General features: G+C 48.4%; 1 protein-coding gene across 1 annotated transcript; it reads left to right on the forward strand.

Moving 5' to 3' along the window:
- Positions 1–3922: 3922 nt before the first annotated feature.
- ITM2C (integral membrane protein 2C) lies at positions 3923–27239 on the forward strand. Its single transcript, XM_086754998.1, has 6 exons — positions 3923–4045; positions 18119–18256; positions 20088–20276; positions 20589–20699; positions 23967–24117; positions 25423–27239. The coding sequence occupies exons 1-6, from the start codon at positions 3929–3931 to the stop codon at positions 25512–25514; spliced, it is 798 nt and encodes a 265-aa protein (XP_086611124.1). The 5' UTR covers positions 3923–3928; the 3' UTR covers positions 25515–27239.
- Positions 27240–27952: the final 713 nt, after the last annotated feature.

The following is a 27952-nucleotide window of genomic DNA, read 5'->3' on the forward strand; positions in this document are numbered from 1 at the left end:
TGGAGCTTGCTGGTTTCCAGGAGGGAGACTAAGCCAGGTTAATTCTTACTATGAGGAGAAAATTACTCACTTGTTATTTTTGAAGTACATAATGGTAATAGATTTCCATTTACCCTCCTAGGTGGCCCAGGACTTCCTGCTGCTGCCTGACCATCAGTTTTGTTTCAAAGAAAAGAAAAGAAGGAACAAAAGACTTGATCCGTGATAGCTGTAGTCGGGGTTGACACGTTACCCCAGCTGGTGTGACATGCATACACAGGAGGGACGAGAAATCCAGCTCAATGCAGCTGCAAATGGATGCTGTAACTTCCCATGGAAACTACTGGATTGATTCTCTACCTTTGGCTACAGGTAGGTGCTTTGCCTTATGTAATTATGTGGAGTAATTAGTAGATTATACAAGGAATAGCAAAAACCATCAGTGCATCCTCTGCATTTGTGGTCTATTCCTTTAAGAGTGATTATAATTTTTGAACTTATTTTTAGCCCAGCCTGTCTCTTGCTTTCTACCCAGCTAATCAGTATGGCATAGGAAGGGAAAATAAAATTACACTTTCAGCACATTACTGAGTTCTGCTCATTTTTACAGCACACTATCTAGTACAAGCCCTTATTGGAACTGCAGTGGAAAGGACTCTAAAATTCGCATTTTCTTCCAGCCTGATACAGTGAGGGACTATTAATATACCCTCTGAAATAGAAGCAGCTCAGTAAATAAATGACAAACACGTTTGGGTTGGTTCAGAATATATTAAGGCAGTTATCTTGTGCTCTCTCTTAAATATTTTTTTTTTTCTACACAAAGTGGTACTTCTCTGAAAGGTGAGAAGTGGCAAGGTAGCAGACAGTTTCTCTAATAAAGGTTTATAAAGTTACCCCTGATCCATTACTTGAGAAGTGCTGTCGTGCTGCTATGCTTAATGAAAGATCAGTGAAGTAAATTGTTCCTGGGATTCAACTTAATTACATGGAAGAGATGGAAATTTGGTTATCAAAGACTAATAAAATACCAGGCGGCCTCCGTGGAAGTCAGTAAGTTGGCAGTTTTAAAGTGAGACCTGCCTGCTTAACAACAGACAAGACAGTAGATTTGAGCAAATTGTTTTATAAGCAGCGTGTCACTTCTCCACTGCCAGGCAAGAGATGTGTTTTTTAAGCCGCATTAGCAAGAAAAGTTAAGTTCATTGTCAGTGTTTATCCTCTAAGCCTCAGACTGAGGGGCCTATAGCTGGAGGAGATTTCTCACTGAAAAAAATCTTTTAGTCTGAAACTCGGCGTATGATGACTAGGGTGATTTTACTTAATGCTTGCAAAGTCCTTTATCCAGAGATGTAATTGAAATTAGGAGATGCCTTGGAATGACGTGGCTGTGACTGATACTAAGTTTTGAAAGGTTAAATAAGTAAAGATGCTTAAAGTTTTAGACTTTTAATGTTGACCCATTTTTTAATAATTGGGATATTTTCCTCTAAATTTTTTAAAAAACCTGACTTGGGTTCATTGTTACATTGAGAATAATTTGCTTTCCCTGTTAGTCCTGCCAATTTTTTTTGTGATACAGTAAAAGTAATACAAGTATTCCAGTTGTATTCACAAATACTGCAACCTGGTAGATTGCTCAAGGTGCTTCTGCATATTTCCATTTAAAAAAAAAAAAAGAAAAAGCATTTTTTCAAAAGTCTTTGTTAAAATCAACAGCATCCTGCAGGATTCTTGACCTCATGGGGGGCAGTCTTTGTTCCGCAGGTGATTTTTGGGGACCTGTTCATGTTTTAGGTGACGTTTAAGCCGTGCCTGGGCATGAGTTGCAGAGCCAGCAGCCAGGGAGGGCAGTGGGCCATCAAGTGGGGCTTCCTGATGGAGAGTAGCCAGGCTGGTCCAAGCAGGCTGCTTCTGAGCTGCGAACAGGGGACTCCTTGACACACACTCTGATGTCAGTCTTGCATATGTGATCAATACTACTTTCCACTTAAAATTGGAAATTAGTTGTGTACTCCGGAGAGGAACTAGGTTGATTCAGCGCTTGACAGGCCAGCACCTGACTTGCATGGAAAGGGCAGAGCAGCTGTCTGTCTCTGCTGCCTGGTGCCCTGCCATTTATCAGACGTATTGAGAGACTTTGTGTCACTTTTCCCCGCTGGCATCCTGGCTTTAGGTTTCTTCTCTGATAAGAGCTGCCAGTGGAGCATCGGACTGGAGATGAAGGAGGTAACATAGCGTTTCTCATCTAGAGAGCTGTGCGTGAGGAAGAGCATAGCCAAACAACCTAAAAAAAGGCAAGGCCAAATCTATGGCCAAGAGCGACGAAGCGGGTAGATAACAGGATAGCCTGGTGGGTTGAGCAGACCGGGGCACAGGGATTTCTGCCCCTCTGCGCCTGTTCTGGACACTTCCTCGCTCTAAGGCTACATGTCATTTAGGATAAATGTTATTAGACTAGCCAGCAATTGCCTTACAGCTTTTGTCATGGCAGATCCTGATGGTGGCTCTTGGTTTGCATGGTGAGTGCAAGATGTTTGGATCTGGCTGTAAACACTCCTGATGCCAGAAACTCAGGACCATCTTGTCTCAGTCTGAGCTCCTAAAATTAGGAGCACTTCCTGGAAATGCTGCCCCTTATCTCTATGTGAGATAAAACTTGCAATCCCAATGTAACTTTTGCCCCCACGGTGGGATGCCAGGAGGACTGAGTGGCTCTAAATACTGAACAATGGCAAGTCAGTGCTGTGAGCAATTGTTGTTGTGAGCAGGGTTGAATCCCTGCCAAAGATGCCTTTTGCAAATAAAATTTAGCACTAATTTATCAATGGGTTAGTTCGTAACATGATGTAAAGCACTCAGTACATAATGAATCCTTCTGGATTGAAGGAAAATGCTCGTAACGACTTTATTATAAATAAATACTGTGTTTAAGTGGACCAAATCAATGTAAGGGTATTGCTGTGTTTCTCCACTGGCAGTTTGCTCCTTTCCTTACTACCCACAGCTGGCAGAGAGGGTTTTGCTAATGTTTTTTGGGTTTTCTTTTCCATTTTGTTACCTTAGCAAAACTGTCAACATGTGTTCTTTACTCCTTGCTGTGCAAGTGCTTCAGCCTACGTACAGCCAGGTGACGCCGCGCTGTTCCTGCCGTTCAGAGCGCCTTCGTACCCTGGCCCCTGGCTCCCCTGCTGCTCCCCAGCCAGCATCCCACAGCACAAGACCAGAATCAGTGGGACAAAAGTAACCCCCTCAAATTCCCTTCTGCGTTGCCACACTGTGCTTTTGTTGAGAAGGGCTTTTTCTAGGTCATTGTCCCCATGATGAAGGTAATACATCTGTTTTGCTGTGCAGGGCTGATCTTGCAGGAGAGGCCACCTGGATGCTCTCCTCCGTTCCTCCACGGATTCTAATTGGAGATGTCCCTGCTCCTTACAGGGAGGTTGGACTGGATGGGCGTGAAGGTCCCTTCCCACCCAAACCATTGTATGATTCTGGTCTCAGGCCTCGAAACAAACGGCCGCTGGGTTTTCCCCAGCTTTCCCCAGAGCAACCTCTGCTCTCTGTGTGCATCTCCCAGGGGCTGATGCATCTGCAGCCTCGATTGTTTTAGGTTTGGTTTGTTTTGCTTTGTTTGCTTTTTTTTCCCCATTTGCTGACCCAATTTCAGCGGCGTCGCTTGTGGTACTGACAATTCCGCACCCCGAGCAGCCAGGGTTCCCCGGGGCCGCCGCTGCACCCCGAGCCCTGCGGAGGGGCTCCAGAGCTGCTGAAGCCCCCCAGTTTGTCCTCACAGCTCTTGGTGGGGGGTGAGACACGCCCCCTGCCCGATCCCGCCGGGGGAAGCGGAGCGGCCCAGCGTCCCGGGGGCGGGGGGCGGCGGCGGCCCCTCCCCGGGGCGGGGCGGTGCCGGGGCCGGCGGCGGGGGTGCGGGCGGCGGCGCGGGGCCATGGTGAAGATCGGCGTCCAGCAGCCGCCGGCGGCCCTCAAACCGGAGAAGGAGAAGGAGAAGGCGGCGGGGGGAGGCGATGGGGCGGCGGGCGCCGTGCTGTTGCCCCCGGGCGCCGTGAGTGCGGGGCGGGGGGCGGGCGGGCCGGGCTTTTCCCCTTTGCTGCCCGAGTTATGGGAGCGGAAAGGTGCGAGCGTGGGGCCGGGTGCGGGGCTCGCTCCCGGCTGGTTTTCGGGGTGTTAGCTCGTGTCTGTGGGGCTGCGTGGGCAGCGGGGCTGTGGAGAGGCAAGGTGGGGAGAACACCCAAGTGAATGGCCCGCAGCATGGAAAAGCGGCATCGGAACTCATCCCTCGGGTCCAGGTGGTTTTGCCAGGGGGAAACGTAATTTGGGATTCACCGTTCACTGGTGTATTTCAAATTCTAACCTCTCGGAAGGCTTAGGGTTGGCATGGAGAGGAGGCGAGTGGAGCAAGACTGCGGGTGCCGGAGCAAGGGGATATGAGCACGCGCAGCTCTCTGGATGCTTGGCAGTTTTCAAGATGGGGGTCGAGATGCTGAAGTTGGATTGCTCTGGTGGCTTCAGGTGATGGGTGTCAGAGGGGAGTGAGCTCTCCTGCCCGTGGAGGCAGGGACCCTGCCAGGCACGAGGTGGTGAAGATGTTGCGGGTCCCTGGCAGACGCAGAGCGTGGCCGGGGTCTTGGGGCAAAGTTACGGCAAGTCCCATCCAGACTGCATCGGTCACGGGCAGGCGGTGCTGGTGTATCCCAGCACGTACCGGTGGAGGTATGGCTGTGCCCCTCTCCAGGAGGGGAAGGTGAAATGGGCACTCTTGTGTTTGGCCAGGAGTTGGGTGTTTCTGAAGTCTCTTGTGCTAGAGAACCCCCAGCTCACAAGTTGTTTGGCAAGGGTGGGGTAAATATCACGCTGCGTAGTGGGAGGGTGTTGTCCAGAGAGGTGGGTTTGACCCACAGCGTCAAGTCCGCCTTGTTACGGTGCTTCTGTGTCAGAGCAGGAGACTTAAATGGCATTTCTGTTTTCCTCATATATGTCTCAGACTATGCGTGAAGTTCGATCATTTATCGAACCCTAATTATCTCCCTGACTCAAAAAACTGTGGGGAAGCAGCGGTTTTGCTCCGTTCCTGCGGCAGTGCAGAGCATCCCTCCTCACGTGCCTTACCGAGCGCGTGGGAATTGCCTGCCCCCGGGAGATGCTCTGCAATAGGGGCTTCAGGAGATTGCTCAGTTCTGCAGAGTTCAGGGAGTTGCTTTTATCACAGTGATATCTCACATCACACGCGGATGTGCTTGCAGCTCTCAGCTGTGCTGTCAGCATCTGAAAGTGCTCAATCTGTCATGATTGCATCTGTTAATCTAACACTTAGCAGCTATACAGAAACCTGTAATCACAGTTGGCGTCATTCCTCTATCTCTTGGTGATTTCCAGGCTTCATCTTTTCTAATTATGAACAAAAGAAGGTGGTAGGTTTCTTCCCACCTTTGATGTCCAGCCCTTGACTATCACACTGGACTTCCAGCTCATGCTGCTGTTAACCCAGCTTTCTACAGCTGGGAAGTTGGTCCTTCTGCTGATCCTGCACAAGCTCAGGCAGGATCTGGCTCCTTCTCACCTGCACTGTGAGTAAAGGAGTTTAAAAAAACAATAAAATAAAATTTAAAAGTAGCAAACTTATTTCCATCATTAGTGCTGCCAGATCCCCGGAATCAAAATTTTTCCAATTCACATCCTGCCAGATGAGTGAAATCACTGGGCTTTCTGCAGCCGGGCTTTCTTGCCGTGCTCTCTCTCCTGCTGCCAATAACTCCTGTCTGTGTGTGCATTGCTCTAGCTGCCTTGCAGCAAAATGGCATTGGTGACATGCAAACAAGATGCTCTGCATTCCTTTCGTCTTTGATCTCACGACTTCAATCCCAGTGATAGGAGCCAGAGCTGGGAAATTATTCAGCGGCGGCTTCCGCAGCCTGTGAATTTTGGCAGGTGCTCCATGAATGCAAAGATGTGGCAGGCAGGAAGATGTCTGTGATGCTAATGTGTCCCAAAAAGTAGTAGGTGAGGAGCGTGCTCAGCCTTGTGTTTCTCCCCTGTGCAGTTGGAATTGGAAAGACTATGCAATTTGAACTCTTGTCAGAAAAATACACATGATTTTGAGGCAATTGCAACATTTTTAAGGGCTTATAAAAGAAAATCTTGTTGTCATTAGTAGGAGCAGGGAGGATGTAGCAGCCTCGAGCAGAAGGCCGTTTGGGGTTATGCAGTCAGTAAAATAATTCGTTGTGTAGGTTGCAAAGTATTTTCTCAGATGCAAAATAGTATTCAGTGAGTTTTAGTTGAACTCCACGTTTACAATCTGAAATAGAAATAAATATGTATCTGTGTCTTTAACTGCTCTGGGAAATATGTCCCTTGGATTTGTGATGGATGTTGAAATCCACAGGAACTGAGTAAAACTGATGACTGGAGCTCTCACGTCAAAACTTGGTTTGGGGTTTTTTGGGGGTTGATTCCTTGTAAACCCCTCTAATACTTGCAGCTAGTTATTCTGCAGAAACAGCACAAGAGCCAGAAAATAAGAAGTTTCATTAAAATCTTCTGCTTCACGGGGGGTGAATGATACAAACTGGAGGGAAGAGATGCTTCCTGTCCCCCTTGCTTTGTCCGTAGCAGAGACTGGCTACTCAGCTGCCCTGGCCAAGGGCTCTGCCAAATGCTCCTTGCTGCTGGCCTGGGGTGAATCGTGCCCTGGAGCAAACCCTGCAGTGCAGACCGGGTGTCCATGGGGACTGGGACGGTTTGTAGATGATTGGAAGACATCTGTGCGTGTTGGGGGATTTCACAGAAACCTTTAGGGAGAGGAAGCAGAAAGCAAAGCCTGTTGTCCTGGGTCTGGGGAAGGCTGTGCTGAGACAGCACGTGAGATGGTGCTCATCTTTGGCTTGCCAGGACGATGAATGTCGAGGGGAGGACGGCGTCTGCTCAGGCTGTGACTGCTGGGTCTGGCTGGTGGGAGAGAAGGGCTTCATGGGCAAAGCAGGAGGACTGGGAGAGCGCTCTCCATACCCGCAGGCACTGGCAAGCCCGCTGGAAACACCTTGGCAGCGGGTCGCAGGCGCGGGGGCAGTGAGGAGCTTTCCGGGGTGCACACAATGGTGCCCTGTGGGCACGACCGATGCTTTGCTGTTGGTTGGTTGCAGTAATACCAGGCTCTGGTTTTGTGCCATTCATCTCAACTGCATTCCCCAAGATTTGACAAAAGACTCTTCCTTTTGGTGGGCTTTGGATCACACTTTTTTCCTGGTCTTATGGAAACTCTTCCCACAAGGAGCTGCTTGCTGCCTGGCGCTGGATCCGTCTAACCCTTCTGTCTCTCTGTTTGGTTTCTATGTAGGCTGCACCTCAGCACGACCGGCCAGTGGGATGCTTCAGCATCCTGCTTGCAGAGCTGCTCACCGGGAGGCTGACGGCTGAGCTGCCCCAGCCTCCTCCTTGCTGCCAGCCCTTGGCAGCCAGTGTCAGCTCCTGCATCGAGCGTGGTTGCCTCGTTTGTACAGAAATAGGGGAAAGCCTATTGGGAACGTGTTCCTTGGCAGTGCAACTGCCTCTCTGGTGCCCAGGAAGCTCTCATTCCTGTCACTGCCACCGTGAAACTCCCCGGTGAGGAGCAGGTCCACTGTGGATGTGGAGCTCTCAGCAGACGGACAGTGTCTCACTGCTGGGGGTCCTGCTATGCCCCCACTCCCTGGCCTTTTCTTGTGCTCGGGCAGGGAAGGTGGGCTGTGACTGCTTTCCCTCTGCCTGAGCGAGCCTGAGAGGGTGCGTGCTTTGTGGGACGTGGCAGGCAGTGATGCTGCTCCTGGCCTTCCTGGAGGTACCGGTGACCGCGAGCCACGATGCTGCAGAGCTGGGTGCCGGGGCGTGGGGCAGGCGAAGGAGCGGCAGGCCCTGTGAAGTGCACTAGCACCAGCTTGGTGCTAGCGGCTGTGCCAGTACAATGCTGAGATTTTTGGAGCAGCTTCCTTGCAGGATGCTGTGAGGCAGAAGACAGATGGCAAGGGAAGGGGATGTGAGGAAGTGTCTTTTAAGCAGGCTTTTTCCCGAAGCAAGCTGTAAATCCAGAGAGAGGGAGAAAAGCTAGCTGGCAGTGATGCGGATTGATTACGCTCGTTGACATGTTTGCGGGCTTGAGTCCAGATTTGATGCTCTTGAGTGTGGGGATTTTCACCATGTTGAAGTCTTGATTTAGGGATCTAAACATGGTAGATACTAATTTGAAGAAACTGCCTCCTGTAACGGAAGGTTATTCCTGGGCTTTGCTCGACTCTCATATCCATGTGGGCTGAAGTGATGACTTCTTTTCATGTCCTATATGGAGTCATCAGCTTAAAAAGAAGCATTGTCATTGGTTTTCTGTTCCCTGTGATTTGAGGACATTTTGGAAGCGGAGGAAAAGGGCTGAATTGGAAAAGATGTCTCCGGACCCTTACAGGATCTGCTCTAGTGAAATACTAGACTTGAGTATCATACCGGGGTCTGGACATGAATATTTCATACTCCAGCTGAGCATGACAAAGGATCTGGCTAAAAGTGGCAGGGGGATCGGGAGAGGGAATAACTATTTCTAGCAGAAATCTTATAACTGTGACTGAATTTGGAAACATAGAGCTGTCCTTCACCAGAGAGATGTAGACTGCAGAGCTGGAGATGGGGAAAGTTGAAATGTCTGTCTAGAGATATGCGATCCCCCAGAGCTGGAGGAGAGCTGAAGCCAGTGCAGCTTTGCACGTAGGTGCTCTTTACATGGGAAGAACCTGTTGCACTTCCCTGCTTTGGGTGCAGCAAGTTCTTTTGCAAAACACAGAAAACCCAGAAATATAGAAGCAATTTTAGAGGGAACAAATCAGCCAAATGCTGGCAGGTGGGCTGTATGCCTGCGCAGAGGAGGGGAGGTCCTGCGCAGCAGAGCATCGCTTCCAGGTCTGGAGAGACAGAGCGTGTAGGGAAGATGAGTTGTCTTTGTGCGCAGTTTTGCAATTCCTGCTTTTGCACTACCAAATCCTTGCTCATTAATGGGTTTACAGGAGATAGAAAAGGCATTTTCACTTCTGGATGGGTATTTTCTTCACATGTGATGCGTAGGAACCTAGGCGTGTTTTGTGGGTTTTTAATGCCAGTGTTGCTGTTTGAGGGAGGACAGTGTGAGGGGTTTAGTGTTTTTTTTCTTTTTTTTTTAATCCATCCCTCTGCATTTGCTTTGCAGAGTTGTCTTCCTTGCTGCCATGCCCTACCGTTGAAGTCAGTTTGAACAATGAATCTGAGAAGGGTAAATTTGCCTCCTCTCTCTCGCTGTTGTTAAACTAGACACCGTTTCTTTGTGGCGAATTTTCGAGCGTAGGACTGACTGTCAGGGTTTTCCTACGCTGCTGCCAGGGGAAGAGATAATTGCTGTCGGTGTTTCTGAAAGGACTTCATTTTATGGTGTGGCACTGTGGAAGTCCTGATTTTCAGGCAAGAAGCAAATGTTGTAACCTGAAATGTGGTTCCTTGTTAAGATGCTTCAGCTTGAACCTCTCTGATCCGTGCAAACAGTATGGGTTTACGGCTCTGATGCCCCCTTCCATCTGCAGAGCCAGCAGAAGGGCAGTACCTTGGCTGTTGCAGCTTGTAAGCATCTTGGGCATAGCTGTGTCCTCCTTTCTACCAGCCTTTTGGGAATGGTCATCTCTAGTGGAAGAGTGAGGTGGGACAACAATGGCTTAATTGGCCACAGCCAGATCAGCAGTACTTGGCTTGCCCTTGGCAACGACCCAAATGGTTCATTTGCTCTTGACCGTCTATGCCTGCCCCATTGTAGAAGCTCAGAGGTGGGTGCTGTAGTTTTAAATAGTACATTTATTTGGACCCTGAAACTATCTGGACCTGGAGCTCCCTGGGGAGAAGCAGCTGCGGTGTTCAGGTGAGTCCTCTGTCCCACTGTTCCTCTGCTCTGGTGCTTTATCAGGGTCCAGAGCCATCACCGATGGTGAACAACTTCAGCTGAAATCACGTGAAACCTTTTGATGTGCGTGGAGGTCTCTTCCCTGTCATGTTTTCTGCTTTCAAGTGTGTTGAGACAGCACCTCATCCTTCACACCTTTTGCAAAATCAATCCCTAGCTCTCTTGACTTGTGCCCAGGAGTCCCTAGCCTTCTTGCACAGCTGGGTGGTTTTGTTTTACACTGGAGCAATTCTACAATTTTAGTCTGGAAAAAGGTGAATGTGTGGCTGTCAGAAGGCTGTCCAGCTCCTTCTCGAGCACGCAGTCCCATTGTCCTGCCACAGGACAGCTTGTCACTTTGGTGGGCAGTCAGGCTTGCAGCTTGCATCTTCCCAAGCCACGCGTGAAGGTGGAAGCAAGCAGACTGGTTTTGTGGGCAGCTGGTAGCAGCTTCTCTGCATTTCACCTGGGTGGAAAAGGAAGACGCTACCCTGAGAACAAGCTGAAAGCTGTTGGCATTTCCTTGCATCAGTTTCTCAATGTTCTTGAATATTTTTGGCATGGGTCAAAAGCCTTTTAAGGAGTCAGATGTCTGCCCACCTGCATATGTCTTCACCTTTGAATCAAGTCGCTCTGGTTAACTTGGCCAGCCCCTCGATGTAAGAGCTTCCCCTCTTCCCAGAGCAGCCTCTCTGCTTTGCTCTTGCTTGAGCTGCCTTTTGTCTTTAATTGCTCTAGGTAGGTTTTGAGACCCAACGCCAAAGCTTAACCTTCCAGCACCCAGGTTGGGACATTTTTTTCCTCTTTATCACAGCCGTTTGTTTTCTCTCTGCCTTCCTGCCTGTTTGGTGTGATGCTTGGGGCTCTCGCTATGTGCCTGGTAAGAACAGCCTTGTTTTTACAATGGGCTTTGTTGGCTATGCTAATCCTCTGAGCAGTTTTACTCCTGGGAAAGAGAGGGAGAGGGAGGCTGGAAGTTGTTGTGCCTCTGCCAAAAAAATAAAAAATACATATGGAAATTAATTCCTCACTCCTGTGCAGAGAGGGAGGAGGAAGAGCCCCTTAGTTCCAGAAAGGGATGGAAAAAGGAGGAAAGAGAGGGCTTTATATCTCTCTTGCTGATGGGGGAGAAGGAAAATATGATCACTGAGTGCTTAGGAGCTCCCACATACTAGGCTGTATTTTTAACATCCTGCTGTCGTTGTCATACAGCAACAAAGCTGGGGGTTTTAATTAGCCAGTGGTTTGATATTCTAATTTCCAGTGCTGCGAAGTGATTCCTGAGGCAGGTGGCTTTGTTGCTAGTCACCTGTGGTGGTGTCGTTTAAAGATGTGATTAGATTAGTTTATTGCAAACTCTTTGCCTTTGGCTGTGATAGTCTCTTAATTACAGCTTTTTAATTTTTTTTTTTTTGGCTTCCAGGCATCTTTGAGTCCAAAATCCATCAGTTGTGTTTTCCATGGAAATGCTGCTGTGTGCCCTGCACAAGCGCTGCTCAAGTGCTGCACACAGGGAGTTCTGTTGCCTTGGAAACTGCATGCCATATATATATATGTGTGTGTGTATATATATATCCATGCATACACACATTAATTTATTTCCTGACCTAATGCTCTTCAGCCTGGAAGAACTCTCCTTCCAGGTAACGGGCCCGTTCAGGTGCCTTTCCCTGCTAGCGCTGAGCACTGACCCCGGTGACTCTGCCAGGACGATGGCCCAGGCACTATTCCCCACTTGGTGTCACCTGGTGTTTCTTCTCATTTCACTCCCTCTCCTCCCTCCAAGCATAGCTGCTCTTGAGGATGGGACTATTTCTTTTGTTCATCTGGCAGAGGAGCCTTTTTTGGAGCCTGGGAGATGCTTCAGTGGATGCAAGGGTGAATTGCCTTTGCTGCGATGGTTTATTTCTCTCCGTTCCTCTCCCCTTTCTTGTCTTCCTTTGTCTGCCTTTTGCCTGCATGTAGTCTCTCACTTTCCTTTCTCCAGAGCTCTAGCTTGGCAATCACTCCAGTCCCAAACCGTGGCTGGCCACCCCTGCTCGCCTTGACCATCCCTGGGGGCTCTTTGCTACCAAGCTCTCCTGGGTCTGAATGTGTAAATACGGGAGTAGATGTCTCTGGGAGGCAGCTCTGGATCTCCTTGCCTGACAATTCGTCGCACAAATTCTCCAGTGCTTTTTTTTATTGTACGGAGCAGCAGCACTAAGTGCTGCCAGTGCCCAGCACCCGTGTGTAGCAGGGATGCTGTCTGTGGGCTGGATGGGCAAGAGGGCTTTGCTGGATGGAAGAGCAGGCTGCATCTGTGTGGACGTGGAGGTCGCTCTCTCAAGAGCTGACACTCAAATCCAAGCTCGGCGCATCAGAGGAGGGGTCAGTCTGTACCAGCTTACACCTACTACGGCAGCTCTGCAATCTGCCAGCCGTCAGCTGTGGGGTTTTTCCATCTGAAGTCAGTGGAGGTGTTGCTATCACAGGCCCTTACACTTGATAAAGCAGTAACTGATTTTGTGAATGTGGGACTTAGTGTCCTGGAGGTAGAGACCTTGAACTGATTTTTTTTTTTTTTTTTTTTTTTAAATTTCTTTTCCTATAGTCTATATTGGCCTTTGGTTACCAGAAATGAGTAAATGGTGAGATCAGTTAGATTTTTCTGATGTGGGTTTCTCAGGTTTCGAGCTTGCTTCCCTTGAGGGAGCAGTGGCTGTAGTTACATCAGTACATCTTCTACATCAGGAGCTCAGGCTGCTGGTCCCTTGAAACAACCTCCCAGAGAGGGATGACATATTTTGCTGTCTTTCAGATAGCACTCCTCTCCAAACTGCATCCCTTTGAGTATTTAAGTCGCATTTCTCTCCTCGCTTGTCAGTAGTCAAAATCGCAACTACTATTTTCAGTCATCCCAAGCTTCTTTGCCTATTGCGGGTATACATTTAGACATTTGCTGAGCTGTCCCCTGTTCGTCAGGCCTTGCTACACCTGAAATTAAAGATTTCAAACCTGCGTGTTTCAGAAATGCAGGAAGAATGGTTTGTGGATAACTCTGATCTGTTTCCAAAGCTGAAGAAGCAGGAAAAGGGCGTGAACTGAGCCCACCTCTGCTGAGGCAGTGTGCAGTTCAGGAGGGACCACAGCATGACGTGACACCTTTAATTTCTGTCATCTTCAGCAAGATGCTGGTGATGGAGTGAGAGAATCAAAGATCTATTTTTCTTAAGGCTGTACTGTATTAATGAGAAGTATCAAAGACAACACCTCACTAGGTATGGTTCTTGCTGGCAGCTCCTGCTAGTGCTATGTGTCCAGAGGCTCAGGACCTCCAAGGATGTCTGCTTTTTTTTTTTTTTTTTTTTAAAGGCAAAGTTCTTCAAAAAGACAGGACATCAGGGCACGGCAGTGCCACTGGGAATCTGCACGGTTCTTGTGGTAAGAATGTCTCTCATGTGAGTGTTAGTCATGCTGTCCAGGCTGGGGATGGATGCAGAGGGTGAGTGAGGTGCTGTGGAAGCCCAGTTGCTGGCACCGGGGAGTGAAGTTCCCAGCTGGGAGTGAGTGCTTGCGGACTCTGGTCTTCCATGGCCTTGCAGGGCCGGAGCTGCTGACCTGGGGATGGGGAGCTCCGCTCCAGGCTGCAAATTCCTCTTGACCCATGTCCGCAGCACCGTGAAGCCTGCGGGGTTTTGCTTGGCAGCAGGTGCCCGCAACAGTGCCTGGCAGGCGTGCACAGTTTCCCTGCTCTGTCTCCCTGCGGCTTTTGGACTTGATTTCCATGCTGTGGACCAGACATAGCACCTGCAAAGCACACCCAGGCTTCTGTCCCACGCCCCCTTGTAGGAGAGGCGCTCCACAGTCATTCAGTGACAAACAAGGATAACAGGACACCAGCCATTTTCATCATGTGCTCAGCAAGACCTGAAATTCTGAAGAAAATCCCTGAAGACTGAATTAGGATTTTTTATTTTACCTCAAGCAATTTCAAGCCTCCTCTACCAAATGGTCTGTATCTCTGTATCTGCCTCTCCTGTCTGGGCATCTGCTGCCTGTGCTGTTCCTGCACCGGCCCTGCGAGCAGGCAGGATGCTGAAGCATATTGAAGAACCTGTTTTATCCAAGGAAGGGAATTCATTTTTATCTTCCAATAGCCTGCCTGCTGCTAGGCGCTGGGTTGAGTGTCTGCTAAGCAATCGTGCCTGCAAACTGGAGCCAAGTCAGCATGTCTGGTTATTCAGGCTCGCGCACTGGAGCTGCCTCTGTCTCTCGCTCGGTGAGGTGAAGTATTCTCAGGACAATGCCTGCCAGACAACCAAGACGCGCAGGCACTCTTCTTGAGAGATGGATGCTTTCCCCCATCGCCCGTGTGGAGGAAGAGTGAGCTGTGCCTTCCCCTTGGGTTGTGCAGGGGAAGGAGCTCTGCCCGTGGGAAAACTGGAAAGTGAGCGGGGCCGACCCTTTCTGCAGGGTCAGCAAAGCGGTGGCCTCCGCTGCCTGCACTGCAGCACGTGACGGTGCCAAGAAGTACGGAGCAAAGGAAGGATCATTGCATGGAGTGGCAGGGTTTTCCTGCCCTGAAATAGCTGTGGGATACTCTGCAGAGCTGTGGACCTGTCTGTGCACCCTCTTTGCATGTGCATCTGTAGCTCCTGGACCGTGGGCATCATGCTTTTCTGCTGCTGCTGTTGCTTTTCCATCTGTTCGTTCATGGAGAAGCAAATGACTGTTTCTTCTCTGCACAGCCCAGAGAGAGGAGGAAGGGCCTTATGTTGATTTTTGTGTGAAATATGCCCATCTGTTGGAATATTGTGTTCAAAACAAGGAAAAAAGAAAACAAAAGCCCATTTGCTGAACTGAAATACCTGTCCCTGCTTTTGCCCAACCTTTCCCTTTTCTCTCGGTCAGAAAACCCCATAGTTGTTTGTGGCAGAAGATCAGTAGGATGGCTTGTTGCAAGAAGAGCATCTGCTTAATGAATTCTTGTGGAATCTTTTTAAACATACGATGAACGTACAGCATTTTTGTGTGTTAATATTTTGATTTTTGTCCTCAGTGGAAATGCATATCTCACAGGTGTGATCTGCTCTTCAGGAGAACCACATTGCCAAATCTCTTTTCCTCACCGCTGAAATTCGTGGAGGTCAGGAATGCTGCCAGATCTGCGAAGTCCGCTGTGCAGCCTGAGCGTGGTTACATGGTTTGGTTTGCCAGTTGGTCCCGGGGGTCTTTCCTGCAAATTGCTGCTGGGTCTGCCTGGTTCTCTTTATGATCTGGTTAGCTTAGGGGAAAACTGCTCCCTTGTTGGGGAGCCAGGCGTTCCTACGGCAAGTACAGATGAAAATCAGCTGCGATGGATTTCCTGTTTTTGAAACTACCCACATTTCTACTGCAGGGAGCGGCGGTCCCATGGGGAAGGAGGTACGTTGCAGCATGAGCAGGGCAGCAGCCTGTGGAAGAAGCTGCCCGGATTTTTCCAACCTGGTGAAGATTCGTTATCTGGGTGAAATGATGTTAAAGCTGGTTGTGCACTGCTCCAGCCACAGGCTGTCAGCACTGAGAACGCCTCCAGCCCAAAGCCTGAGTGCCGAATGTAGTGTGCTTCCTTTCAAATTGTATTTCATTCATTGTGATGAAGGCTGGTGGCCTTTCAATCTGCTGGACTGGGGAAGGAGATGTATGTTTTAGTGTTTGTGCAGGTGATTTTTATGCAATATTTTGCAGGACAGTGGTTGATTGTTCTTCTTGGCCTGCCTGGCAGCATTTTTAACCGTGCTGCCTTAATCTCCACTCCATCAGAACAGTTACTGTAGAGTTTTTCTTTCCTCCCTCAGAATTTGAGGGTTTTTTCATTTGTCCTGGTATTCTGTAACTTCTCCCAGGCCGAAGCTTTGCTTCCCCCACCTTCCCCAAAAGGCAAAACTCAAGCATTTTTCCTGAAGCCAGGAATGCTTTGTAGGGAGCTGAGCTTGTCTCCTTTGGCGGTGAGGGGTGGGATGTCTCACTCTGTTTTTGGCTGTGCAAAAAGCACAGAGCTGCTCTAGCAAACAGCAAACCAGCGAGAGCTTATTTGCTGCTCCCTACCGTTCTTCAAACACAGTTTTTCGTGGGAGTGATTTTTTTCCCTCTTTGAGTTGCTGTGTCCTTCTGAACCCTCTCCCCAAGCTCTCCATGGAGTTAGCACTTTCAGCTCACCGTGAGAGCGAGCAGTGTGTTATCCATCACGGGAAGCTGGCACCTTTCAGATGTAATTGACTTGTGGAGCGTTAAACATTTTCTCAGCCATGCTTCAGTGTCAGTAGCAGGCGAGCTTTTTGTTCCTCTTCACCCCCACTGTCTGCAATCCTTCTCTGATGACAAGGGTCTGGGGAGATCTGTTTTTGTGAAACACTTGACATATAGCATGACTTTCCTGTCCTAGCAGTTCATATCAGACAGCCTTTAAACTTTCTCTAGTAATGTGATTTTTTTTTTTTTTTCTTTTCTTTGTGGCTTGTCACATTGCTGCCTCTTGTCGGTAGAAGGAGAGGTAGAGAAGGATTGGAAGTGAACTTCAAATGTGATATTTTTCAGTTTGCTCATCCCTTTATTTGCTGGAGGAGCAGTGACAAACTCATTAAACAGTGATCCTTCAGTGTAGGGAGCTGGTGGTGAATAGAGGTGCTGCAGATCTTTCAGCAGCTGGGATGAAGGAGAAATAAATATAGATTAATTTCTCCTGGAGGTGTGCTGGAATTGTAGCTCTCCCAGAGCAATTTGGTCTTTGCAGTTATAGGTCTGAATGTGGCTAGAAAAGAAACACTCAATAGCTGGAGCAGTCCATGTTGGCTGGGAGCGGAGCAGGTAGCAGAGGGGTGGCAGGACCCTGCCTCTGCCCCTGTTCTGTGGCTCGATGGAGCTCAGGTGCTGGGGAGACAGGGGAGATCCCCGACAGGCGGGCTCCCCAGGGATGCCGGGACGCTCTAGTCTCGGGGCAGGAGAGACCTGATGCCTCCAAGCCCAGGACTGAGCGGCTGCTCTTGTGAGGGCTGCTCCATGGCAGGGAAAGGGGAAAGAGGTGTGGGTGACAGGGACCCAGGGACATCCCCCCCTGGGGCTTCAGCGCCTGCACCACCCTGTGGGTTTTGGCTGTGTTAACCTGGAGAAACATCTCTTCCTTTAAAAAGTGGTGCATCTTAGAAATGAGAGGCTGGTGTTCGCTTTTGAGTCTATTCCTCCAGTTTGTACCAATCTCTAGCTGTGGAGTGAGTGTATTTCTAGTCACACCTACCAGATCACGTACTGCGGAGAGGGAGTTAAATCTGCAGGAGCCCTCCCTGGCGCGTCTCGCCTGCCTGCCTGCTCAGCTGAGGGCAGCTTTCAGCTCTTCTGCGGGGAAACTGGGGCATCTCTAAACCGGCTTCTTTCATCTGCCTCTGAAAGGCTTTACACCCTCCTATTTAACATTTTGGGTGGTTATTTTGGTAGTAAAAACAAAAGCATCACAGGCTGGGATGAGTGGTCCCCAGGTGGTGAACCCTGCCTTTGCACTGCCCTCCTTTTGGAGGGCTGTAACGAGGTGAGCTGACTCCTGTCTATATAGATTGGGCAGCACTCTAAAACCAGCACGTATGTTTTCTTTTGATGCTCTGACCATGTTCCTGGAAGGTGTTCAGGAATCTGCTTGAAAATTGAGGTGATCAACACAGCCATTTGGGTAGGCTCACCCCAGCAGGACCAGTGCGTCTGTAAGACCAGTAATTTCTACCTCAAAAATTTGCCCTGCAAAATACTGCAACAGGGGTAACATTTCAACAAAAAAAATTGAGTGTAAATACATAAATAGTGTTATGTTCAATTGCTGGGAACTGTTAGTTTCCAATTTCCTTTTTTTTCCTCAGTTGATCCTTATTGCCTACTGAAACAAAGCCTGACTTTGTTCTGAAGATGAGTATACATAGAGATATGTATATGTTCACACACACATACTTTTTTTTTTTAAAATATATTTCTATGTTTTGCATATATATATGGGTGAGTAGGAGAGGAAAATGCACAAGAAGTGCTTTACTCTTGCCAGAATGCTGTCAGATGCTAAGTCACTTTGCAGGACAGCGTCTGCTTTCTTTAGTTGCGCACCACAAACCTGTGCGCAGCCTTTGTGTAAAACATAGGTGATTTTCTGATCCCTTCCAGCAGCAGCTGACGGATGCTCTCATTCTTGTCTTGCAGGAGGAGCCAGCGCCCGTGGTGCAGGGCCGGAGGTCATCGCTCAGCGGGGTGTGCTACCTGACCATGGGTCTCCTCGTACTGCTCCTGGGCTTGGTCTTTGCGTCGATGTATGTGTACAGATACTTCTTCATCACCCAGGTAGGGGCGAGTTGGGAAGGACTTCAGCTGTTCAAGCTGCTTCAACCTTTGGAAGAGGTGGTGCTGTTATTTATTCCTTTGCAGTATGATAATTCAGGAGCCAGTCCTCTGGGCACTGCAGATGGGGCATGCCTGAAGTGGTAGGCTCAGACTCACCTCCATCTTGACTACTAGGAATGGCCTTCTGGAAACCCTCCTCTTCCCCACCCTTTTCATTTTCTCTTTTAACTCCATAAAAATATCCTGCCAGCTCTGCCTTGTAAATCCAACGCCACTGTTGTCAGGGTTAAACCTGTTTGAAAACGTGGCTTGTTGTGAGGGCAGAGCAAGCCCTGGAGAGAGCAGGGATGTACAAGGTTAAGCAGCTTTTTGCAGGGGGGGGGTTTAGGCCCTAGCACAGTGAAACTCTGTAGGTGTAATAAAAACAGGTGCTGCTATTAATAAAGCAAACAGAGAAGTGAAAAGTAAGTGGGAGACAGTATGGAAGGGGAGCCCTTGCCATCCATTAATTTCAGCACCTTTTCTTTCATGCACTCTTTGCAAAGCCTGGCCTAGCTGAGGCACTGGGCTGGTGGCCTTGTGGTGGGTCAGAGCGCAGGGAATAAGACAGGGCAGAGCTGCTTTTGAAGGAGGAAACTGCTGAGCTCTGTGGCTCACTGAGTGTTTAGCCAAGAAACCCCAGAGCATTGATTTGCGCTGAAGTGCTTGTTCTGCTGCAGAGCAGCTATTATTGAATGAGTTCTCCCAGCACCACCAGCTGCCTTCATCTGCGGCCAGCGCTTATCCACTCAGCAGGATAGTCTTTTTATACATTCCCTTGCTCCCTAAATTTTCTTGCTGTCAAATTAATTTGCAATCTTTGTTTTAAGACACATCAGCGTTTTATTACCCGTGCTCATTTATACCTGATCTGGAAACCATGTGATGACCGTAGGCCTGCTCAACCCTCCCACACACCCTGCGCCTTTTGGTGTACACACTTCCTTAGGAGAAGAAGCCCCCAGCATTGTGGGAAGGCTATTGACCAGGTTATGGACAGTGTTCAGTCCATCACCCAGTCAATAACCTCCCCTTGGTGCATGTTGAACGACGCTGGGAAACACTTGCTGGTCTGTTTGGGGCCACCCATTGTCACCCCCACTGCCTGCCTGCGGTACCGAATGGCAGCTTATATCCAATTACGTGACAAAGCCCGTTCAACATGGTCAAAGGTGCTTTGGGGACTGAGGCAGTGGGGCCTTTATGAGTCAGTCTCCAGTGGCTGCAGTTTGTCCCTGTGATCCTTGTGCTCAAACTTCACCACTCACCCAACTCTTCCCCGTAGCTTGTGTTTCTGGAGCCCTGGGGAGCAGCAGCTCCTGTTTTGCCGAGAGACAGAGCTGCTTTGTTTCGGTGCATTTGCCACGCGCAAGCTACAGGTGCTTTTAGAAACAATGCTCTACTTTCCCCAAGCTTATATGACTTGGGTAGAAATATGCAGTTGCTGGAAGTTGTGTCCATGGAGGGGTGTGACCAGCCTGGTTATGAAATTTAAGAGCCTACAGGCAGTCAGTTTGCCTTTCTGAATTACTCCTTGTGAAATCCCACAGGGAATCCTTTATTCCCTTTGGACCTGGCTAGTAAGAAGGGAGATGTGGTCATTTCACAAGGGTATTTTGCACTAACTTCATCAAGAACATTTTGTGGTAAAGGGACTGATCTTGACGTATTCTCAAGCATCTGTTTGAAAAGGGTGTTTTTACGCAGTATTGGGTACATTTCTTCCTGTGTTTGCTGTAGTTGTTAGTGGGGTGTATGAGTGTGTACCTCCACTTGGATCTCGTCCCCACAGCTGCCCCGTGAGAGTGTGTTTCACTGCGGTGTCCTTTACGAAGACTCGCTGTATTCACCGTTCAAAGGGCAGCTGGAGTTGCATGAAGATGTCAAGATTTACATTGAAGAGAACTACGAGCAAATCAACGTCCCAGTGCCCCAGTTTGGAGGGAGCGACCCTGCAGATATCATCCACGATTTCCAGCGAGTAAGGCACTCTTGGGGCCTTTGGGGGGCTGTAGCATGGGGTGAGCTGGGGTGCACCACCATGGTCCTTGTGGCCTAGCACTATGACTGTTGTCACATATGTCTATGATGATCTTGTTGCGGAGCTGTTGTCCTTCCCAGGGCCCTCTCTGAGATTTTCCAACCTGCTCGTCTTGCTTGGTAGACAGGTCTTTGGGCAAGTTTGTTGCTTAAAGCAGTTTCCTGTCTTCCCTGAATTCCCTCTTTTCACCCATCTTCACAGCCACATGTAATTGCAAAAGGCTCAATTCCTTTATTTCTGCTTGGAATGCAGGGTCTGACAGCTTATCATGACATAACACTGGATAAGTGCTACGTCATCGAGCTGAACACCACTATCGTGATGCCTCCTCGCAACCTGTGGGAGCTGCTGGTTAACGTGAAGGTACAGCTGCAATCCTGCTTATTTTGCATACTTTTTCTTCAGTTGGCTCCTGAGTGCCAGCTAGAAGCTCATGGGAAACCAAAACTGCTGTGTCTGTGGAAGTAAGCCTTGGCCCTGGCAGAACTGAGCCTTCACATAGAGCAAAGACTTTAGGGGGTTTAGCTGGAATATTAATTTTGCAGACAGCACGATAACGCTGGCATGATGGATCAATCCGACCAGGGTGACACAGAGAAGCAGCAAATTCCTTCCCTCTGGTGTTTTCTGATACTGGGAATCAAGGAAAAAAAGAAAAATGTCCCTCCTTTTCACTCTTGCTGTGGTTACTGTTGTGGTTTGCCATTTCCAGAGCTCTCTTTGTCCCTTGGGGAACAGCAAGCCTTCAGCTTTCACCCTTTGAGGGGGAAAATCTGTGCTGCCCTCCCCGCTGTGCTGCGAATTGCAGCTCCGGACTTGGGCTCATGCAGCTTTGCTCACAGCAGGCATTAATTGGGTTTAGTACCAGCAGGTTTGTTCAGTTCAGAAGCCTGTGCCGCTATTGCAGTGACTGAAAACAGTCTTCTTAAAATAGAGTACTATTCAATCTTAGCAGCAGGAAAAAAAAAAAACAGGATTTTTAAGACTGCAGAAGGTGCATCTCTAACTCAGTCTTTTGCAGGTAAAGCAAAGCACTGAGCCTGGGTCTCTTACTCCCTTCTGTGATGGTCTGTTTAAAAGAAAAGGAAAAAAAGAAATCTAACTCTTACTCTTTCTTAAATTCCCTTTGCTCACTTGCTGCTACATGCAGTGTGATGAACTTTGTAGGGATTAAGCTTAGAGGCAAAAGGTGGTGCCTCACGAGATGCCTGATCTCCAGTCCTTGTCAAACTCCCAGTTTGTTTCCCAGCAGTCCTTCAGTCCTTGCAATTTCACACACTATGTCCATCTGGCAAATGTGCTGGGACCCTGCTGGGGTACAACGCACGTTTACTTACAACTTGCTGCAAACCAGCCCTGGCTTCTGACCACGGCAGGTGACCAGTCCCTGGGGCAGAGGGAAATGGAAAAGGCAGGATCGCACAAGCTGACAGCAGAGCCCCAGGAAAAAACAGAGAGATTGGGAAAGTTGGTCACATCATAAAATAACAGATATAAACTCACAGTCAATGAAAATAATGCTTTGTCTTTATCAGAAACAGAATTTTAAAAGGGGATACAAATACAGTTGAAATGGTCTTATGTGTTTGATTCTTTAAAGAAAGTACAAAGCAGATGTGGGTTTAAATAACTTCCTGATTATTGGGATGGGTAAGCGTCCAATCTGTCTGTGGAGGTTTTGAAAACCAGGAACACCTTAGAGACTTTTTTTTTAAAGTGTTTAGCTTGGTCTTGAAAAAGTTTTTCACCATGAGGACAGTGAAGTGGTGGAACAGGTTGCCCAGGGAGGTTGCACTCTCTCCCCAGCCGAATTATCCTGTGAGCTTGTGATCCTCATGTCTGCAGACAGGGCCTTGCTGGTGACCAGTGTCAGGCAGAGAGAGCAAATTTCTTCCTGCTGCAGGGACCTTCATCACCTGATAGCTTCGCCCCCTGCTCAGAAGTGCTCCCGTTTGGATGCTGAATTATCTGTGTTGGTCCTTGGACTTGGAGACTTTTGCCTTCTCTGCATCTCTGAATCCAGTCAAGTCCCTAAGGAGCAATTATTCCTGACTACTTTAGCTGCTACAGCGATTTAAATCTAAAACGATGAAGAAACTGGATTGTGTATATGTGTGTGTCTCTCTAAACCCTGTCTCCATGTCAAGGATGTGGCAAATCCTGAGCCCCAGCCCCAGGTGTTAACATGACAGCTCCTGACAGTAACTGCATGTATCATCTGCCCTCTCCTGCACTCTCCCACTGAGAATCAATAATTGAATTTCTTGCAGAATTGTTGCCTTAATGTAGTACAAACTTCCACTAATAGTCTGGTCCTCCAGCATTAGAGGAGAGCTTTATCGATCCAGTACACTACGCTGGCCCAACAGCACAGCGCTAAATTAAGACAGTGTGTTTCCAGGTACATCTCTATGGAGATAACCAGTCCTGTGGTGGAAATTGAGGAGGTGATATTTGAAACTGCGCTGTTGTTGCCTGCTTTCAGCCCTGATTATATTTATATTAGCCCCAAGATCTGCCAATTCCTTTATTTCTTTGACACTTCTTAAGCAAAAGGTACCAGAAGTGAGTCTCTGCTTTGTGGCCTAGTTCACATGCAGTCCACTCAGAAGTGCCCCCAGCCCAAGCTGTACTTGTAACACAGCTGTTTATTGCCACAGCGGTGCCCAGACAGCTGCACGATGCCCTGAGCACCTGGGAGTCGGCTTGCAGAGAGTCTTCAATGCTGAGCAGACCTCTTTCCTGCAGGGAAGGAGGTTGCTTCTGTTCCTGGGGTGCTCCCAGGTCCCCCATTTTCTTTCTCCACATTTTTACAGCCCCTGGTGACTTTCTGCTATGTCTCCCCACCAGGCAACCTCACTTGTCACCCTAGTCTTCATAGCAGCCTCCACCTCAGCAGCAGGGAGCTTGCGTGTGCTGCTTTGCCTCGTCTCAGTCCCTGGCGTGAGCTGCCTTCCTGCACCGCCCCAGAGCTGCTGGACGATGTTCCTGGGGTGATGGAGATGCACCGAGAGCTCATGTTCCCCTGAGTGCCCAGTGCTACCACACAGGGTGGTGTTTCTAAATGTGGTGCCCGTGGCCCATCCCTCGTCCCCGTTCCTTAGCGCCATAAAGGCAGGAGATCGTTGTGGCTCTGCTGAATGCACCAAGGAGGAGGGGGAAATGTGGAAACCTTGGGAAACTGTTGGAATCAGAGCAGGGCTGAAGTTTTTGGTTTTTACCTTTTGAAAGTAAATGTAAAATGCATGTTTTCAGTGGAGTTCCTGTCACGTTAGTTGAGCCTTGTTCCCTCTCCAGATGGGTTCATTGTGCTTTCAGTTACAGCTTCACACACCCTCCTTTAAAACTGGGGTCAGTTTGTAGCAGGGCTGATCCTACACTGGCTTCATCCCCTACGTGAACATTCCATTTTTGGATCTAATCCATTTTGTGTGCCCTGTGCTAATAGCATGGGACAATCTACTCCAGGGACAGGGAAGCATGTTAACCAGCCTCGGTAGATGGAGGTTGAGCCTTCAAACAATGAATTATCTGCAGTTTGGCTCTCCTTGGTGCTATGTGAGACAGTTCTGTTCAAGAAGATCATGACACCGTTTGTGCTTTATTTTGGTGGAAACTGTGTCGTTTCAGAAAGGGACATACCTGCCTCAGACATACATAATTCAAGAGGAGATGATAGCGACCGAGCACGTCAGTGACATGGAGCAGCTCGGCTCCTTCATCTACCGCCTCTGCCGCGGCAAGGAGACCTACAGGCTGAAGCGGAGGAGCGCGAGGAGACGTAAGAGCCTTGCCGTGTTCAGCTGTCCTAACTCGCTTTCCCCCTGCATCACAGTTGTGATTTCTGCTGTTACAGACGTGCTGGCCTCTTCGTGGCGAGGGGGGAAGTTTCCCTGTGGGTGTAAGCACACAGGAGACCTTTTGAGGTGTTTTCTCATCTAATTCATCTAAACCCAAATCTGTGGTGCTGCTGCACATGGGTGCTGGCTGCTGTGTTCTGTCGCTGCGTCTATCAGCCTAACAGAAACATTGTGAAAATGGTTGTAAGAGCCAGCAGTTAATTTAGATGTGGGCTCCTGGGGCTCCACTAATAGTAGGACTGTTGAGAACTGTTTGGAAAACTTCCCAGATGGAGACACCCACTTCAGTGGCAGCTATTCAGAGCAGATTAGATTTGCAAATTGCCATTAATAATTAAGTTCCTAATAATATGGAAAAAGTTGTGAAAAGGGAACATTGGACTACCTTAAAATGATTTCATGAGAATCAGCAATATGTATCTTATGTACAAATAGTAATATTGCTGAAAAAAGAAAACCTCCTTAATTTCAGGATTTATTTGATTTTAGATACTGGTGTACTTAAAGGCTCACCTCAAACATGAACCAGTTTGGGTTTGGATCTCTGGAGAAGCTGCAGTGCAGAGCGTTTGGGTGCGGAAGTCGCCATGGCTGTAGTTTGTCATTGCTTTCCCAACAGGAGCTGTAGAATTTTGCATGGGGCTGCCGGCACGCTGGCCGCTGCTCTCCTGGAGCCCTGGCACGGTCCTGTTTGTCAGCAGGGCATCACAGAGTTTGCTGTTAAGAGGGGGACTACCTGCCTGGCAAGGCTGTCTGGAGCTGAGGGCCCGCAGCGTAAGGGCATGGGGAGCATTACTTGTTTCCCGGAGAGGCTGAGGCCATAGCGGGATCAGTGCACGTGGGGATATAAACAGCCAGAGGGGTGGCTATTTTAAGCCCTCCTTTCAGAGCTCTGTTCAGAGCTGTGCTCTGTGCCAGCCTGTGACTTCGGCCGGTTTCATGAGGCTTTCTGGTCTCTGAGACAACACTGAGATGTTGTCAGCTGAAACCAAATGTTTCCAGGCACTCTTCCAGCTCATGGTAGCTCTTAGTGCAGGATGATGGCCTAGAGAATATGGCTATTCTTCCCAAGGCCAGGTTATGCTGCTTTTCATATGGGCTGTGTTGTTCCCACATTTCAGTGTTCAGCAGTTGCATCTCATCTGCTTTCCTTCCCCTACTTGCTGCAGCTCTTGTAGATCACCATTTGTTGAATTTTCCCTCTCCTCTCTCTCAATCACTTCTAGGTATCAGTCGACGCGACGCTGGAAACTGTCATCGTATTCGTCACTTTGAAAACACTTTTGTGGTCGAAACTGTTATCTGCAAAAAGTCATGAAGCCATTCTCCAGACATAACCTTCCTTGGCTTTGCTTGCACACACTTGCACACACACGCTCTCAGCCCTCTCTTTAGACATGGTAATCTGTGTTAATTTTTTTACTCTGTCCCCTGCTTGTGCAGCTCTAACCTCTTGGGTCCGTTGTGGCCTGACAGTGGATTCTCTTCTCTCCCTGCCTACCTACCTGAGATGTTTGCTGGGCTTAAATTTACACAGTGATCAAAGGTAACCTGGGAGTAGACACAGACTCTTCCACACCACAGGGTGGGAATCTCTTTTGGGAGCATGTTTGGGGTAGAAGGGATTGCTGAGAAATAGGAGTGCTGGAAATTGATGCTCTTTTCCTGGCTGAGTGATTCCCTTCACACTGGGACTGGTCTATCACAGGAGAAGAGTTACCATTTTGATGCTGATGTAATGACCAGAAATATGTAACCAGCTGCACTTAGGAAAATACCAGTTGTGAAGCTACAGACCGGGTGATTCAGAAAGCTCAGCAGAGGGAGGGTTCTCCTGCCCAAACCATGCTGTGACAGTCCCAGCTTGCTGTGTGCTGTCCCCCTGAAGATCAGGCTTTCAAACGTTGAAAGTAGCTGCTATGCCTTGTTTTTGACTGCCTCCCAGACTCGACCCTCGCCACATGGCAGTCTTCTGAACATAGCATGGCTCAGTGTGACCCGCTGAGCCATGTGGGGTGTTCAGGGTAGGCAGGAAGCCAGGGCAAGGGGCAGCGACGTGGGCTGGGAATGACACAGCACGTCCCTGCTCCCCAGCCACAAAGCAGAGGGTGAAGTGCAAGGCTGTGTGGCCTTTTCTCTAACACACAGTCACATCTGTTGTGGGTCCTGGGCAGATCGGCTGTCACTTTGCCCAGGTAAATGAAGAGGTGAATCTCTGATGCAGGGTGACAGAGCTACACTGATGTCCCGTCTATAGACCGTGGCTGCTGGTGGAGCAGAGTGGTTTACTTCAGCCTCCTGTCTATCCTGGCCAGCTCTGCTTGCCTGGGAAGATGAGTTATGTTCACACAGATCTTTCCTCCTGAGCTGTCAAGATCCCATCTGTGGCGTGCCGTGCCTATGTACAAAGTGGTGTCAGCAGCAGAACTGGTACTTACTGGCAAATGCAGAAGCAGAATTTTTTTTTTTCTGAGAGAGAGAGTGAATAAGTTCTTGTATAACTCCTCTGATGAAAGCTGTTTTGATAGTAATTACTGTAGTCCAGCCGTGTGTCACGTTATCTGCAGGCACCATGGTAGTACAGATATTGATACAAGGGAAGATTCAGCTGATCAGTACACTGCAGAGAAATTGTGTGAACAAACTGCATTTCTATTGATCATCAGACAGCAGAATTGCAGGCTAATTAAATATTCTTCCCTCTGTTCCATAAATATAGTTAAAACTAATTAGGTTCTTGAAATGCAGACAGTTTTTTGGCTTCAAAGAACGGAGTGAGTTTCAGCTTGGCACATTCTTGTTAATTGGTTTCCAGCAAATCTGGACTTGTTCGCCATCTGTTGAAACGAGCTTGTTGTTTTAGGAGAGGAAGCATAAAGTAAATGCAAGTACAATCATTAACTCAGCAGAAGCAAAAAAAAAAAAGTGAATATATTTTATAATAAAACTTTTAAGTAATAATATTGAGTTAATTATGTGAAAACAAAAGAGGATCACAAAATGGTCATGTAATGCAATAGGAATTAGTATGTCCTTAGAGGGTTATAAGCATTAAGTTTTAACAGGTAGAGGAGGACACTTTGGTTTCATTCTGCTTTAAGCTTGATGTAAAATGAAAAATTATGTGCACTTCAGCAGATTGATAAGGAAAGTTTCCCACTGCCAGAGGTGTATTCTTTTCTAGTGTTGTGATTTTCCATCGATAACTTGTTACTAGCCCTGACCTTTAACTGTGGAGTGGATGACAAGAAGTGGGTCAGAGAATTGGTTTGCTTAATGGAAGTAACACAAACTGGTAAATTTAAGCCCTGCATTTCTCTTAATTTCTAGGAACCTAAGCCTGCGCTCAGGTGAGCATACAGACCTTTGCCACTTCCTTCTGATTCTGCATGTGTTAACTGGTCATTGAATATGCTAACTCTGTGCAATCCCCCAGCTGTAAGGACAGACCTTGGTTCTTTAAGGTGAACTAACATGGTCACTGTTTCATAGGATGAGAATGCAGTTGTCTAGAAAGAAAACATAAGATGCTTTGTATGTTTTGTCTGGTAGGACTCTTACTACTTAGGAAAAATCCATGGGATAATAAAATCTTTTACCTCTGATATGTAAAGCGTGTGTTTATTTGGAATGAAAAGCACATGCCCTCCATGAAGCTCTCTCTCCTGGGAGGCAGCAGCCGGATTGCCCTGGAGGGGCCAGCCCGGTGGCATCTTGGAGCTGGGCAGTGGGAGGATGCTGTGGTGTGGAGACCCT

The sequence above is a fragment of the Chlamydotis macqueenii genome, chromosome 9 (genome assembly GCF_036417535.1).
Source record: "Chlamydotis macqueenii isolate bChlMac1 chromosome 9, bChlMac1.mat, whole genome shotgun sequence".
Lineage (NCBI taxonomy): Eukaryota > Metazoa > Chordata > Aves > Otidiformes > Otididae > Chlamydotis > Chlamydotis macqueenii.